The following is a 16,447-nucleotide window of genomic DNA, read 5'->3' as shown; positions in this document are numbered from 1 at the left end:
TAGTGTGAACTGCTGCCCCAGCTTTGTCATGGTTACTTGGGCTTGTCAGATACTTAGGATTTTGCCGATTTCTTTCTATTCTTAACCTCTTCAACCCTTACACATCACGTTGTATGCAGTCTGCTCACACTGATGATGCCCAGAGCAGCCAAGATCTATTCTATTTTCCAGTTATTCTTTGGAATGTAGTTGAAATGCACAGAATGCAGTTAAATATCCAGACAAGCTGCAGTAGGATAGTGAAATCCACCTGTTCTATTGGAAGTTAAATGTGGAACTGAGGGTCTCCAAAACTAAATGAAGAAAACTTGTTGAAACTAATGCCCCATTTCCAGACATGAGGGTTGTAGAATAGAAAATTCACTATTCGTGAAGAAACATTCTAATCCTGCTAATTCTTTTAAGTGACTATCAAAGAGGAGAGACTTCTCCTTCCCTTGGTGGAATCAGAGGGCTAAAAATATAAAAATGAAACTGCTACCAATGGGCCAAAAGCAAACAGAGAACAGCATTTAGTGCCCTAATAATGAGGAAAGTAATTGCTGCTGAATCAAATTTCTCTCTTGATAAGATTTCAAAAACCACTAAGTACATATTACCCGGTGATGTGTGCATTCTTGGAAAAAGCCGCTGTGAATCTTCAAGGCAGCCCAGGCTTAAGTGATGTGCAAAGAACCTATGGTAATGATGATGACATTAAAAGGTTCATAGAACCAGTATTAATAGCTAGAAGCAAGATGAAGCACTAGTTTTCTGCAAGGGATCATAGGCAAAAACACAAAGCTAAGAAGAAAAGAGAATGCAAATTTTAAGAACAGCTGAAAACAGCAGGTGAACTCTTCTATCTACAGTCACCTGGAAAATAAGAAGGGGCTTGAAGAACAAAGACAAGCCAGAACTAAAATTCTGTAGGAATTAAAATTCCACCAAATAACTCCGTATTAAGAATTATGCTAATAGCAAACATATCAGTACTTTTGAGACTTTGTTCAGCATTTGATGCCCACAAGATGTTATAATTACATTATCTAGCAAAACGTATCCCACAGGTGAGAGGATTCTAGAACCTAGAACTACACAATTATTCTGACATTAAAACCCACTTGTTTTAGAACAAAATAACTGAATTTAAAGTTAATGTGTCCTTTCATTCAGAAATGAAGCTCTTATTTTGACAAATCTAATGATCTTTGCAAATAAAAGTCCAGTTTGAGCACTACAAAAAGAAGATAAAATGAACTGTAGTTTGAATATTTCCATCTTTTGTGATTTAGCATTATTTTCAAGTGTTCCATGTCAACCTTTTGTAAAATCAAATATTGCATTTAAATAAAATAGCATTTTGCAAAATTTAGCTGGGTTTTGTAACTTTTTGGAAACATAAACAACACTGGATGCAAGAACATGAAAGTGAAATCCCTCATAAACTTCTATTAACCAGTGAAACTAATCAGGCTAATTTCTCTGTCCAGCATAAGTAAAGAGAAACACAAAAGAGAATTTAAAATGTAATATTTACTATTATGGTTTCACCAGTTCCTTGTCTTCGCAAACAGCACATATATTATTTAAAAGTGAAGATCTTGCTAAAGTTGATATTGCCCTTTAAACAAACATGTAGGTCAGAATGGATGGGCTTTGCCACAGGAAATACAGTTACCAACCCCGTAAGCATCAGTGAAAACAGATAAATATTTGAATATAAGGGACCCTAGTGAGACTTCTTCTGAAGTGCATTTTCAGGATTGGGCCTGAAAGAGAAGAAATGACAAACTTGCAGTGGAATTCACAAGAAGTATACTTGAAGTGTAGGATAGTCATCAGGGAGTTAGCTTCAGAAAATCCGTCATGCAAAGAACAGTGCAGAACAATTGTCCTGCTGGGTGAGAATATACGCACTGCTAGAAGAACTGTAGCCAAAGAAAAGCTTGCTTGGAAGCCTGCTCCCAAAAAGATACTTCTTAAACAATTCTTAGCACCAAAAATGAATGTGAACTACCAGCCAAAGCAGGGTAGAGAAGAAATTAGAAATGGGTTAATTAGGTGCAGAAAATACTAGTGCTGAGCACATACTGAAGAACACCTGAGTATCTTACTGTTTTCCTATGATAAATTATTAAAATAATCTATTTTTTCCATTCACTATGGCTACTCCATTATGTATCATTAGGGAATGGAGATTTATGCATGCAAGTATTTGCCAGGCAACAAAAGGGGGACATAGAGGCTATTTAGCATATGGCAGAAGAAAAGGTTAACAACGAGATTCTACTCACTGGTTTACACAACAGGCTAATTAACCCTAAGAAGATACAAGACGAAAGCAGGTAAAAATCCATCTCAATTGGCAGTGCACGTTGTATGCTATGGTACTAATCATTTAAATTTATCTCAAATAAGAGATATTTGGTGGAAATTACAAAATCTGAAAACAGAATTATTATGGGCCAGTTGGCCTGTAATAACACCTTTTTTATTATTAACAGGACAATTTACAGACTTTGAGGCTACATTGATATTAGGAAGCTAAACAGTACCAGGGAACATTTCCCAACAACTGAAACTAATCCATCTATAAAGTTAAACAGTAAGCATGGTCACTGACACTGTTTTGCCCTGGACTGACTAGCGTTCTCCTAAACAACTCCTGAGCACAGCTGAGGGGCTGTCATGGGTCCACAATGATTCCAAGACTCACTTTTCATGGGGACTTCTTATTTTTGAGAGCAAAAGAATGTAATCATATCTTCCCAAGGAAATTTCATTTAGTATTATAGACAAAGCCTGAGTTTTCTGGAGCCCATTTTATCTGAAGGTCAACCTAACCAAAGCTATTTAGCAAGTTATATGAAGAAACCATATCTATAATTTTAATGACCAATGACCAGCCGTTTTTGGACCTGGACACTATATGCCATTAAGAAGGAAATACAGCAACTTTATATTTCCTTTATATGCACTCTCTGTGCCAATAACTGTTTGACAAAAGCCAGAGGGCACTCAGCCAGAGACTCCATTGTGGAAGGAAAGCCATTCTGATCCAATGAAGAGAAAAACAAGATGCTTTGACCACCACTTAGGGAAACAATAACATGATCATCATCAATCAAAGCAGAGCTGGGTAGCAGAGAAGGCATTGCTACAGTCTTAGTACTTCTAACAACACTGGTGATTAAGCCCCTACCTTACTTGCCAAAGTGAGTTGCTTTCTAAATCAAAGTTTAGAGATCAACAGCAAGTGGAATTACTGGATAAAATGAAGTGAGTTCCCTAACTCTGCTGTGCACATATTTGGTATGAATATGTGACGTTAGAAGATGAATGGGATAGCTTCAATCTGCCAGGCTGCACTCACAATGAACTCTGACTGCAAATTGGAGCCTAATACAAGAAAATAAGTTCACTCTTCGAGGACTAAACAAATAATTCTGCAGAAAACTTGGTTCTTTATCTTCAGTGAAACTTATTGCAAGAGGAAGTGCTTCCCAGTGTGAGCAAAAAACAGAGACAAACCAGAGTCAAAACAGTCAGTAAAACAGAGTTATGCATTCAGTTAAAAATGCAAGCCCAAGTGAAGTGGTACATGTCTGCAATGATTTTACAAACTAGGGGCAGGAGATATTCAGCAGCTCCTGGAATCTGGAACACAATGAAACTGCCATTACAAATCACCTTCAACAAAAACCTTCTTATCTTAGCAGGAAATTATTCAGAAATATATAGAGGATCTTGGCAGCATTTTATTTTAAATATTTTTTCTGAATTAAACAACAGGTTGAGCTGGTCTAAGGGGTGGACCAAAAGCCTGATGATAATGTGGGAGCTACTACTTTGTACTTCATCAGATGTTACTTTAAATATTTGCATACAAAAAATTTACATACAAAATTCTAACCCAAGTTTTGCCTAAAGGAGTATCATTCAAAACAGAAAACAATACAATAATGCTATTATTATATTATTGCTATATTGTTATGTTATTGCTATTTTTTGCCAAATCAGAGCTATCATCCAGTCTACAGCAACGATCAAGAATTGCACTGAGTACACCTCATAACAGTACTTTTTAGCTACTCACACCAGTCTCACAAGCATGATATGAATGCATAATATGCTGTGTTTTAGAAGGGGATGGTGACTCTGCAAGATGATCAAATTAATAAAATGAGAACATCATCCCCTTATAGACTTACTGTTTGAACTTTGCGGAAATCCAGGTAAGGAGGATGGTCCATTCATTCCAGGCAGAAGAACAGGAGGAAGACCAGGGAGTCCTGGATAAGCTGCTGGCAAACTGATACCATGAAGAGAACTGCTGTCCATCATGCCTGGCTGCTGTACTGTTAATCCTAGCACATCAGTAGCCTTCTTTATGCGATCCAGTTCTTGCTGTGCCATCAGCTGTCTAACTGTTGTAGGAGCTAAATAATCTTTCTCCCGATCTAGCTGACTTCCCACAGTTTCTCTCACTTTTGTAATATGTTGTTTGGAAAATATATGATCTCTTATGGACAAACGCGCAGAATATTTCACGCCACATAGAGAACATTCTGGCTTTGTCCCATCAGGTCCAGTCTGATTTATCATAAATGGCTTCCCTATGTTAATTTTGAATTTCTTTTCTTTAGCCCGGGCATTCTGAAACCAGACCTGGACCACACGTTTGGGCAGGCCAATCTCATTCCCTAGCATTTCGCATTCCTGCATTGTTGGAGTCCGGTAGTCACTAAAGCAAGCCTTGAGAACTTTAAGCTGAAGGTTACTCATTTGTGTTCGGAAACGTTTGTGGCCTGGCCGATCACTGTTTTTGGATTTGAAGGGATTGCTAGCTCCAAATGGGTTAGGTGAACTTGGATCAGCTATGCTTGAAGTTTCACTGCGGTCGGCGTTATCGTCAGGGTCGTCGGTAATGTAGTAACTTTGGTCATGATCACCATCTTTTTCACTGAAATGTATTGAGGGGCTTGTTAGGGAAAACAGAAATTTATCATCGGTATTCTCATTTGTAGGTGTAGTTGCAGCTTTTGGTAGCGTGTCGTTCACAAGTGGTTTTGGTTCTTTGGGAGGTGATGCAGGTTTTGCATCCCCTGAACTGCCAGTCGTGCTTTCCATTTCATTGTTCCCTTCATCTCCTGTTGTGGCATCACTAATTGCTGTATTAATTGATGAAGTCTCATCAAAGTCAGTCTTGTTTTGATCATATCCAGAGTCAGCAGGAGGGGCATTCAAATTTTCTATATCCTCACTGGACTCTGCTTTGAAAGAAGAAGGGCTTAAGAGGTTCTTCGGTGACATTTCTGCAGTTTTGCTAACAGGGGTTGATACAGTGGAGGCTAATTCATTTTCACTTGATAATTCCGTTTTTGCTATTGACAGTGATGGGTAATCAAAAAATATGTACTTTTGTGGACTTTCTCCTCCGTCTTCAGTGGATATCAAAGGACTCGGAGGCAAACTGTAACCAGCCTGTTTCCCTTCATTCCAATGTCGAGAGCGAATGTGGCTTTCTAAAGCTGATTTTGCTTTAAACAGAGCTCGACAAAATGGACACCTTTTGTGGGACTGGGCTGGACCAACTGCACGAAATTGTCCTTTTCTTTCTCGGGCTCTCGTGTTCTGAAACCAGACTTGTACAACTCTCTTTTTCAGTCCCACTTCACGTGCAATGTGATCTAGCATCTTTCTGGTGGGGTTGGAATCTAGTAGGTACTTTTCATAGAGTATTTCCAGCTGCTCTGGAGTAATTGTAGTTCTTAACCGCTTATCACGATGTTGATCTTCTCCACTGTTTCCTCCCTCTTTCTCACTACAGTTATTTTCTTCTTTATCATCTAGTTTTCGTTTCAGGGAACCAGAAACTGTAGCAGGGTGTGCCGTATGTGATGAGCCAGTTTGTGGTGGCATCTGAGCAAGAGAACTATTAAGTAACTGTCCAGTCATCAAAGGATTATTGGGGTCAAATATCATATAGGGCATATCCATTGGTCTTTCTAGAAACTGTGAGTGAAGAAATTGGTTTTGGGCTGCTAGGAAATGCATGTGCTGGTGCTCTTGCCAAAGTTCTAGAGTTGGAAAGGCAACTGTACACTGATCACATTGGTACTGTAATAACTGAGGAGGTAGACTGTTCTGTAGAGAAGTCATTGAAATTGGCAAAGGACTGGAAGGAACAGGTGTGGTTTGTGATGCAGAAGGAGGCCTCCCTACCATCTGTGATTGTTTTTGTTGCTGTGGTTGAGAAGCTGAGGGCTGAGGGTCAGAAGAGGTTACTGGAGTAGACTGTACTGGTTTGGTGCTCTGGGAAGTTGTATCAGTTTGCTTAGAGATGGTTTCATTTGGTTTTGGTTTTTCTGTGGACTCTGGTTTAGGAGAAGACTTCTCAGGTTCTGGTTTGGGTGACGGAATCAAAGGAGTACTAGAACCAGAGCCAGAGCTTGCTGCTGTGACTGCCAAGCTTTTTGATGAGTCGTTTTGCCCAGAAACTGTGCAGTTCTTATACACTGTTTGATCAGAGGCATCCATAGAATCTTCAGTTTGGCTTTCATCTTGAGCATCATCATCTTCGTCTTTATAACACTGCTTTTTCTGGTGTGTAATCAAATCAAAGATCCTGGGGAAAACCACACTGCACTTTTTGCACTGATATTGCATGTTACTGGTTCGAATGTAACGCTCATTCGTCAGTTCCCTTTTCTCATTGTCTTTAGTTTCAGCTTGATTTTCATAACTTTTGCGAGCTTTTTGTCGTGCGTTTTGGAACCATACAACAATAACTCGAGTAGGTAGGTTAAGTACAGTTGAAAGTTGTTCGATTTCATCATCCTTTGGATAAGCATTTGTGTCAAAGAAGTCTTGGAGGACACGAAGCTGGTAGTCAGTAAACCGAGTCCTAGATGATCTCTTGCTGAAAGATGCATCAGACTTGTAAGGTTCTACAGCTGAAGGTTGAGGATCTATTCTGATATCTTCCAATACTGTTATGGGAGGGTTGCTGAAGTTATATGGAGAATCTTTATTTCTCTGTCTTTCTTTAAACAGCGTATTACGAAACCAGTGCTTGATAACTTTCTGTGAAAGGCCAGATTTCTCAGCCATTTCTTGGATCTGCTCTTCACTTGGAGAATTGTTAATATCAAAATAAGCCCGCAAGATTTTTAACTGGTCATCTGTAATTCTTGTACGTGGACGCTTGAACTGAGAGTGCCGCAGGAAATTGGGATCTAATCCCAGCTGCTGCTGGCAAAGCTGGGTAAGATCTGCAGATAAAGTATCCATTGGTGGCAACTGGAGGGCAAGCTGAGGAGGCAATGCAGGATGCTGCACCGGCTGCATCATAATTGGAGGAAAAAGTGGGAGATCCAGTGAAACAGGAAGCTGTACTTGAGGTGGGGCTGACGGTGGTGGAGGTGGAGGGGGAGGTGGTGGTGGTGGAGGAGGCGGCGGTGGTGGTGTGGGTGGTGGAGCTTGCAAAGGAGTGGGAGTTGTGTTCTGAATTTTTCCAGCCCCAGCTGAAGAAGGCTGAGAAGGAGTTGGAGGAGGAGGAGGTGGTGGTGGAGGAGGAGGTGGCGGTGGAGGCGGTGGTGTTTCTGGAGAAGATGGAGAAATTGGATAAAGCTTGTCATATGCCTCCCTGTACTGTCTGGCAAACTTTTCTAATGCTCCATATGGAAAAAACTGTCCATGCACATGTTCTTGATGACTTTTCAGAATAAGAATGTTGGAAAAGAGCTTACTGCAGGTTCCACATTCCAGTTTGTCTGTGTTTTCACCGTCACCAGCCTTGCTTTTTTTCTGCACTTTTTGTCTGTTCTCATTGTATTGGATAACTAACTCAAATCCAAAGTTTTCCAACAAAGCCTTGGCTGCATTCCCCCTTGCTCCAGAAGCTATTCTGGGTGGTGGGATGGCTGGTTCTGAGGATTTTGGCTTCTTCATGTCTTTGTTTTCTTTTAGTCCTTCATTCTCATTAGTAAATTCTTGCTTTGGCTTCTCTTGTTTCTCAGAAATTTCTTCTGACTCCTTATATGATGGCATATCCTTTACCAGCTGGCAGTCTGTACTTACTAAGGTATTTTGCTCTGCTTTCATCAGCTTGCTACTTTGCTGCTGCTGTTTTTGGGACTGAAGTTGGGGTTGGGTGGATTGATACTGTTGTGCTTGTTGCTGCAGTATCTGTAGCTGGGTTTGGCCAACATGGTGCTGAGTTTGTATCTGCTGCTTCAAATCTTCTAGCAGTGATCCTGTCATACCAGCCATTCCAGGCATACCGAATGTGGCAGAACCAGGCAAACCCAGGTCTGGGCTTAAGCTAAATTCTGTCCCAGGTATATAGAATGGGAAAAGGAACTGAGGCTGTTGAAATTGCAGCAGTGCTTCTGGTGTCATTGGAAAATGAGGCAAAAAAGCTGGGTTTAGAAACTGGGGTTGAAAGAATGCAGCTTGCTGTTGCAGTTCATGCTGTAGTTGCATTTGAAGTTGTGCTGGTGACTGGGGTGGGTGATGTGTAGGCTGAGCAGAAATTAATTCAGAAGCTTGCTTTTTATTTAATTCTTTGGCATCTAAATGTGTTTCTTTGCTGTTAACTGCTGGTAAGCTCATAGATTCTAGCATTCCTTGGCTGGGGCTATTAACATTCCCTGCTACACTATTTCCGCTACTTATATTACCACTTGGTTCTAATTTTGCAGCCCTTGCCTTTGTCTGATGAAGCACAGATCTCATATGGATTTCCAATGTAGAACTTTGGCTATACGCAACATTACAAATGCTGCATTTGTAGGGTTTGTTGTCAGTGCTGCTGTTAGTTTCTTGAGGGACAGGACTCGATGCTTCCTGCAAAACCTTTTTGAGTTTATGTAAATGGGACACTGAGTTATAGTGGACCAAGAGAATGTTCTTTTGGGTGAAAGACTCTTTACACACTGTACACTTATACGGACGAGATGGATCCAGAAATTTTTCCATAGTAAAGTTTGGCCCTTTTCTAAAAGGTAAGGTCCGCTTTGGTTCTGAGCCCATATCATCTGGAATAGAGCTACTATCACTTCCTACCGGACTTGCTTTACCTTCCTGGTCCATCTCATAATCTCTTTCTATTTCCTGTTCTAGTGCATGATCATCTTGTGCCATACTTTCACTTTCTGCCCAGAGTTCACCATTGACAGGTAAAGATGCACACAGCTGCTGAAGTTCAGCTTCATTGAGTTCAGGGTGGCCTGCTTCCAAGTGTTTTTTTAAAGCCTGGAATGTACGGAAGCTACGTTGGCAAAGGCTACACATGGTAGCCGCCCGAATAGCATGATACTGGGAATGTATCTGAAGCTTCTGCATAGTCTTAAAAGCCAAGCTACAATGGTTACAACGGTACTTATAGACATGGCGGTCAGAAACAGAGAGCTGTTGCTTCTTCTGCTGTTCATTTAGCTGATCTGTCACTGAGTCAGTGGTCTTTATATCTTTGCTGCTGCTCTTATTCCAGTCTGGTGTTTCAGTAGATTCCTTAGGTGGCTTCTGTTCCTCAGTCTTAATTTCCATTCCAGTTTTTGATTCATCGATCCCAGGGGTACTTTTCTCATCCACAGGACTTTCACCTAGTTAAAGAAAGTTAAGCATCTTTTACACAAGTAGAAGAGAATAGCACATAGTAATAATGGTTTTTTTTCATCAGAAACCAAGTGAGGCACCTGGTATGCCATGTGTTGGCCTAGCAAAGTATAGCGACCCATCCTTGTCCCAGAGAATAAAGCAGACAGGACCAACATGAGGTTAAAAAAAAGTAATAGAATCCAAACATGATTATCAGAATGGCAGTGGCAGTTGGCCTGGGAGTGGCACAGGGTTTCTCTTTGTCATAAGGTGGGATTTTGTTAGTACAATGGGAGCACCAAACAAGAATAAGAAACAAAATAGTAGCAAAGAGGCCAGTATTAGAAATGGGTCAATAGGTAGAACTGGTGATTAGAAAGGGGGAGAAAAGTGGTCTGAGGAGAGAGGGAGGAGCATGATGTGAGAGGTAGCAAAGCAGCTTCCCAGCACAGAATACAGTAAATGTCCAGGGTAAGAAATCTGCTATTGGAAAGACAGGCAGCATCATGTACCTAGCATTCCCCATCAATGTTGATGAAAGTGCCACTGTCTTTCAGGGTGGGGTCGTATTTGCTGGTTAAACAAGGAGAGTCTTACCTTCAGACTGGCTAAACTACTACCCCAAGCAACATACACGTGGCATACACGTGCATCCTAGTAGCTCTGCATGGGTGCAGTCAGCCAAATTCAGGCCCTTTTTTATTTTTCACTTTTTATCTCTTTGGCTATATGCAGCCCAAAAAGGATTCACTTTGCTTAGAAAGAAACAAGTGGTTTTTAGATTTCCCTACCTAGCTTTAACATGCCTCTGCTTTTTCTTGCATACCTGGATATTTCCCAGATCCCTCAGCTGTAATGGTTGCAGATGTGTCACGTTCAGATTTCTCTGAAGCAGCTGCTGGCAAGAGCATACTATTGGGCATCATGACATCTGGTACAGGAACCTTTGAAAACCAAGAACACAGTATTATTACAGGAAAAGTCATACTATTTAATACTATACAAGAGTATGAAATTATAATTCAAAAGATCCACCGTATCTGGATCAAAGACTGCCAGTACTAAACCAAGATCTTGATTCAGTCTTTGATAATGGTTTCCGACAGACCACAAATCCAGAGCATCGGGTTTCCCTTGGTGGAGAATCAACTCAAAATAATCCACAATAAGGTGATGCTGTAGAACTACATACACTCAATATTTCGTTGGTCTCAGTGTCACCACAAAGAAGGTTTTGCTGGCTCTGTCAGGTTGGTTGAATTTACCAGGGGAATTCTCCTTGGACATTTTCCAAAGATGGAGATCGTGTTGAGATACTGTCACCAGTCAGTTCTTGCCTAAGGGCATTCCCACTTTGCTTCACTTGTATTGTTTTTTAAGCAAACGCTGGACCTTCTATGATCTTTGAAAGAAAATTTTAAGTTTGTTTCTATACAGAAGTGGCAACCTTTATTGCAATTTAAAATAAGATTTTTCTCTTTCTTGTCTTTAATTGCTTATGTATCTTCTCCAGCCCACTTTACCTGTTGTGTTATCCTTTCAGATTATAGACAGAAATCTTTGAAGGATGCACTATTATAGGTGTCTGACAGCACTCAGTTTAGTTAAGTTGACATGAATATTTGCTCAATACTTCATGTTTTCCTTTTGCTTAGCTCTTTAAAACAACCATATCTGAAATAAAGGATTGTCTAGTGGCTCAGAGTAAGATTTAGCAGGACTGGGTTCAAACTCCTGCACTGCCAGAATCTGTCTAAATGACCTTGGGTAAATCGGTTCAGACTGTGCTGCAGCTCCTCAACTCTAACATGAGCATAGTACTTCCTTACTTCATACAGAGGTAACAAGAATATCCATAGGAGAGATTTCTGAGTGGTAAATAATAATGTAAGCTACATACATTACTAGGTATGAGGAGAAATAACCTTTGCTCCTTTTTAACAGTTTAACAAAATTATTTTAAACCTTCATTAAAGTACAGAAAAATTGTGTATGTGTATATATGTATGTATGTATGCATTTGTACCAATCACCTATTAGGAAAAATATTCTAGACGTATTTTAAAAAGCCCTGGACTTAGTATATTTGTAATTTAAACATGGCATTAATAGCATCGTCTCAGATGACCAGTGACTTTGATTTTGTTTTGGAGGGAAGGACTTCTTTTTAAAAAAATTATGTAGGAAACTGCAAATGTCCCAGAGAAGAAAAATTTTCTATAAATTATACTTATTTCATCATCAGAGAGTTCAGATATGGACAGATCATATTAGTTTTAGCAACTAGGACAGTTTAGATGATGCAGATTATGTTTTTCAATCTCTTTTTCTGCCAAACAACCTTTTTTTTTTTCTCTCAGAAACAGAGAGACAACTCCTGAGTACCTGGAGAGGAGAGCAGAGGATAGGAGAGGAGAGGAGTGGAGAGGAGAGAGATTTCAAAGTTGCCCCATTATTAGCATAGAAGGAAGCATGGAGAACTTGAGAAGAAAGCTAATGATCCTCAGTAGGGAGGGATTTTTTTCCACATTTTTCCAGTTTCCTAAAAGTGTCTAGAAAAGTTAGATTTCTATGGCATTTTCTTTGCAGTGGGCCAAAATTACACAGTCTGGCAGAGCTATAGTTAGTAGTTAGGGAAAACAAAGAAGAAAGAAAACTTTAAACTGCTTTTGGATCCCCAATTCTGTATTTGCTCATCAGCACCAGGCACAAGGAACTTTAGTCCTTCAGCCAAGAGCTCTTTCAATTCTTATTTTTTTGCCACTTTACTTGGGAATGAGGTCATAGACCTAGAAGCACAACTGTATACATGAAGGAGGAGTCTATGAATACAGAAATAAATCCTTAAGGAGGTGGATACTTGAGATTTCCAAGTGCATTTCCTTCTAAAAAGGCAAGAGACAACCAGAATCAGGGTGTCCTAGGAGGCCTGTTTTATAACTGAATCTGTGATGTAATAATAAATATTTCTAGACCTGATTGTGTCTTTACTAGCATTGTTTTGAATGGTGCTGAATCATTATTTTTTTGCAGACATGTATTATTTTGACATGGTTTGTGCACTTTTGCAGTGAAGAACAGGATTTTCCTGGTAAGGATGGAATGGGATTCATCCTCCAAATAGAGTTTGCTGCTTATAGCATTCATTCCAATCATGGAGAAACCAGTTCAAGTCCTTGCCTGATCCAGGGTGGGTACCTGAAATCAGGTATTCCATATCTGATATGGAATATCCATATCCATATTTTTCCCACTCTACTCAGCCCTAGTGAGACCACATTTGGAGTACTGTGTCCAGTTTTGGGCCCCCCAGTTTAAGAAGGATGTAGAACTCCTTGAACAAGTCCAGAGAGGATGATCAGAGGTCTGGAGCATCTACCTTATGAGGAAAGGCCGAGAGACTTGGGTTTGTTCAGCCTGGAGAAGACTGAGGGGGGATTTCATAAATACCTATAAATATGTAAAGGGTGGGTGTCAGGATGATGGGACTAGGCTCTTTTCATTAGTGCCTGATGACAGGACAAGGGGCAATGGGCACAAGTTGGATTATAGGAAGTTCCACCTCAATATGAGGAGAAACTTCTTTCCTGTGAGGGTGACAGAGCAGTGGAAGCGGCTGCCCAGGGAGGTTGTGGAGTCTCCTTCCCTGGAGACATTCAAAACCGCCTGGATGCGTTCCTGTGCCCCCTGCTCTGGGTGTGCCTGCTCAAGTGGGGGGTTGGACAAGGTGATCTCCAGATGTTCCTTCCTATCCCTGACATTCTGTGATTCTGCGATATCCTAAAGAACTGACCTAAGTGGATTGCTACCTATTCTTGGACCTGCCTTTCTGTTTCTTACTCACATTTCATTCACAAGAAACCTAAAGGGTCTTTTATGCACAAGCAAAAAGTAAGAAACAAGACATTCTGTACAATAAGATAATCCTGTTCTCCAGTTAGCACCATTATTGATATTGTACAGTGAATTTCATGTAATGCAAGTACAGCCCAGCTATACAGAGGAATCCTGCTATGTTTGGGAACTACATTCTACAGGGAACTCTGGTTATTTTACAAACAGGAGTCACAATACCTCTGAGACCTGGATGTTATTAGACCCAATTTACAGGTGTGCACTTAGAGACATTGACAGGCTTAGTTTTTCAAGGTTAATGTCAGTGAGGAACTGCAGGTTTTCAGCATCTTTGAAAGCCACCTTCAGTCATTTTCCCAAGGGACATCAGTCACTGGATGAGCTGGCAACAGAACCTAAGAGTCCTGACCCACTCCCCTCCTCGGGGTACTGAATACTATATCACAACAAATACATTGCCCAAAGGCCCACGTAAGTTTCTGTAGCATGTGTGTCAGTTTTTGGAACACTTACTGTCATGAGCAGTTTCTCCACACAGTCAGGGGACACACTGTGCAAATGGGTCAAATGAAGCTGGAGATGCATTTTGTTGCTGAGGACATCCTGGCAGAGGGGGCAGCAGATAACAGGTTGCATTGAATGCTGTGACAGGACATGCATCTGGATACGATTTGGGTCCCTACTATTGTAGTTACAATAAGGACATTGATAGAACTGAAAAAAAATCAAATTAAGATGCAGGCTGTTAGTCAGAGTGCTTTTTATAACTTGCTGATATTGCTATTTTAACAGCATATCATCTCTGTTTCATTCTTAAGTTATTTAAAAGAGTTTTAGAATGCAATTAAATTGTTACATTTTCCTTTACCTGCTCATGACAAAATTTATTGTCCTCTGGAGGCTTTGATTTTTTAGCTGCACCATCCTCTTCTTTTGCCAGAAGAAGCTGTTGTGCCCCTACCACAGTGTTCACTTTTGGTTCCTTCTCTGGTGTGACTATTCCTGTTCCGAAAACATAATTTTTAAGAACATGTTTTAAACTTTAAAATATCCTGGTTTACAAACAGGTTGTGATTCCAAAGGTCTGTATTTTCTTTCAGGGTCTTTTTTTTTTTTAAAGTTCTGAGGAAAAATGTAGTTGAATAAAACAACTCTGATAAGTACAAAGGTGAAGATATACTTTTATCCTTGATGGAGACTCTACAAATACATTTTAAAATGGACTCGTCTCTACTGTTTAGATAATCTTAGGTTGCCTTTAAAGATTGATCAATAATATGCTTTCTTTAGCAGCTCAGTATGAATTTATGTATTACATTAAAACAAATCAGCTTTTGCTTTAAAATCCTGTTTTCCAAAATAATTAATTTGCTGCTGTTTAATTACCTTCCCTCTTTTCTAAACTGTCTGAGCAACATGATTATTGTGCTGTTTTGATAACTCCTGCCTGGTTACAATTCTGAAGCTAAATATAGTGAGGCTTTAAAAGAAATACTGTGGAGAATAGGATTTCAGAGTGAACTTAATATTAATTATATACAAAGATCAGTCATTTGGGATTGCCTTAGATGTTTACACTGTGAATTTTTATAGTCTGGCATTTGTGATCAAAACCAGAATATAATTGTTTTCTATAGATAGCTCTACTATTACGTATTAAATACTATATTTAATATTATGCCTGAACTAGCTGTGTAATGTGGCCCAGTCTTGCAGACATCAAAGGAAGGAGTGCAATTCTAATTTCCCAGTCCATCAGAAAATTCTTTCCAGCGTCAATTTGCCAGATAATCTCTTCTGCTAGGCTGGATATTACAAGAGCATTGGGTAGGCATGTCACATACATCTCACGACAAACACAAAACCTCATTTACCAACCATTCCAATCTCATCATAGTGCGGCATCATCTGACCTTTTTTCTGCTGTTTATTATGAGTATTTCTAATTTTAACTTTCAATTTTCACCATCTTCCAGTCAATTTGCAACTAAATTATTTCCAGGGTGAGGACACTATCACTGGACACTGGGTGCAAATACATCTTGAAATGCAATGAAGCTAAACCATTGATTGCTATCAGACCCAACGTAAATATATAGTCCAGGGGTAATCTGATTGTATGCTGTGCATGAAGATTTATCTTGATTTTTTTCAATCCACATAAGGTTCATATAAATGAACAAATTGCACCTCATTGCACAATAACCTAGGATTAATTTAAAAATAAGGTCATGGATGTTTTGGCAACAAAGTAAACATGAACAAAGAAAGTACTTGTATTTTTCTGTAGACAAAATGAAGAAGTTTCTATTATTATTGTTTTCATATAGTGCAATATTTGGTATTAAAAGAGCAACGTGAAAGAGAAGTAAAATAAGAGAACAGTTTTCAAGGTAGACACTAAATCCTCATGGTACAATAACAATTGGAAACTGAATCATACAGGGACATTTTCCAAACAGCATTCTTTAAAAAAACCCTGAAACATATTTTATAACTTATACATTAATGGTGATTTCCCCACACATTGTTTCTCATTCCTAAGTTGCTAATTATTTCTTCTGGTGTAATTAGACCAGTAACTTTTGCATGTTCTTGCTCAAATTAAAGTTTATTCCTGCCATATTTCCCTGCTATTTAATGACCAATTTGTCAACATCAGTTTAATATCTGAACAAGTCACTTTCTGGAACCCTACTGAATTTTCACACACTAGGAACTGATCCTGAAGGCCTCATTTAGTCTGCTCAGTCAGCGCTGTGCTGACGACCTGAAGGACTAAGAGTGCTTAAAGGCAAAATCTACATGATGCAACCACATAAGCCACCATTTTATTACTCACTTTGGTTTGTGATGATACAGTACTCCTTGGCCTGTCTTTATTTACTTGACAATGCACCATTATTATTTAAATGTCTTTTCTGTGAGAATTATGGGAAGTAAAAAAGTGACATATGATATTAACAGAGAAAGGTTGCTTCTCAGGTTTTAGAAGGATAGGTTCAAA

General features: G+C 39.5%; 1 protein-coding gene across 2 annotated transcripts in view; it reads right to left on the bottom strand.

Annotated features, from left to right (window-relative positions):
• ZFHX4 (zinc finger homeobox 4) overlaps window positions 1-16,447 on the bottom strand; it is a 154,266-nt gene that overhangs the window by 5,887 nt on the left and 131,932 nt on the right. For both annotated transcript variants that reach the window (XM_075085278.1, XM_075085279.1), the window contains exons 6-9: window positions 14,309-14,442; window positions 13,954-14,154; window positions 10,412-10,529; window positions 4,194-9,590 (exon numbers count right to left, since the gene is read on the bottom strand). In XM_075085278.1, the coding sequence (XP_074941379.1) occupies window positions 4,194-9,590; window positions 10,412-10,529; window positions 13,954-14,154; window positions 14,309-14,442 (5,850 nt within the window). The remainder of the gene's footprint in view (window positions 1-4,193; window positions 9,591-10,411; window positions 10,530-13,953; window positions 14,155-14,308; window positions 14,443-16,447) is intronic.

The sequence above is a fragment of the Phalacrocorax aristotelis genome, chromosome 2 (assembly GCF_949628215.1).
Source record: "Phalacrocorax aristotelis chromosome 2, bGulAri2.1, whole genome shotgun sequence".
In the NCBI taxonomy this organism is placed as follows: Eukaryota; Metazoa; Chordata; class Aves; order Suliformes; family Phalacrocoracidae; genus Phalacrocorax; species Phalacrocorax aristotelis.
Note: the sequence above shows the minus strand (reverse complement) of the source record. Positions and strands in the feature narration are given on the sequence as shown.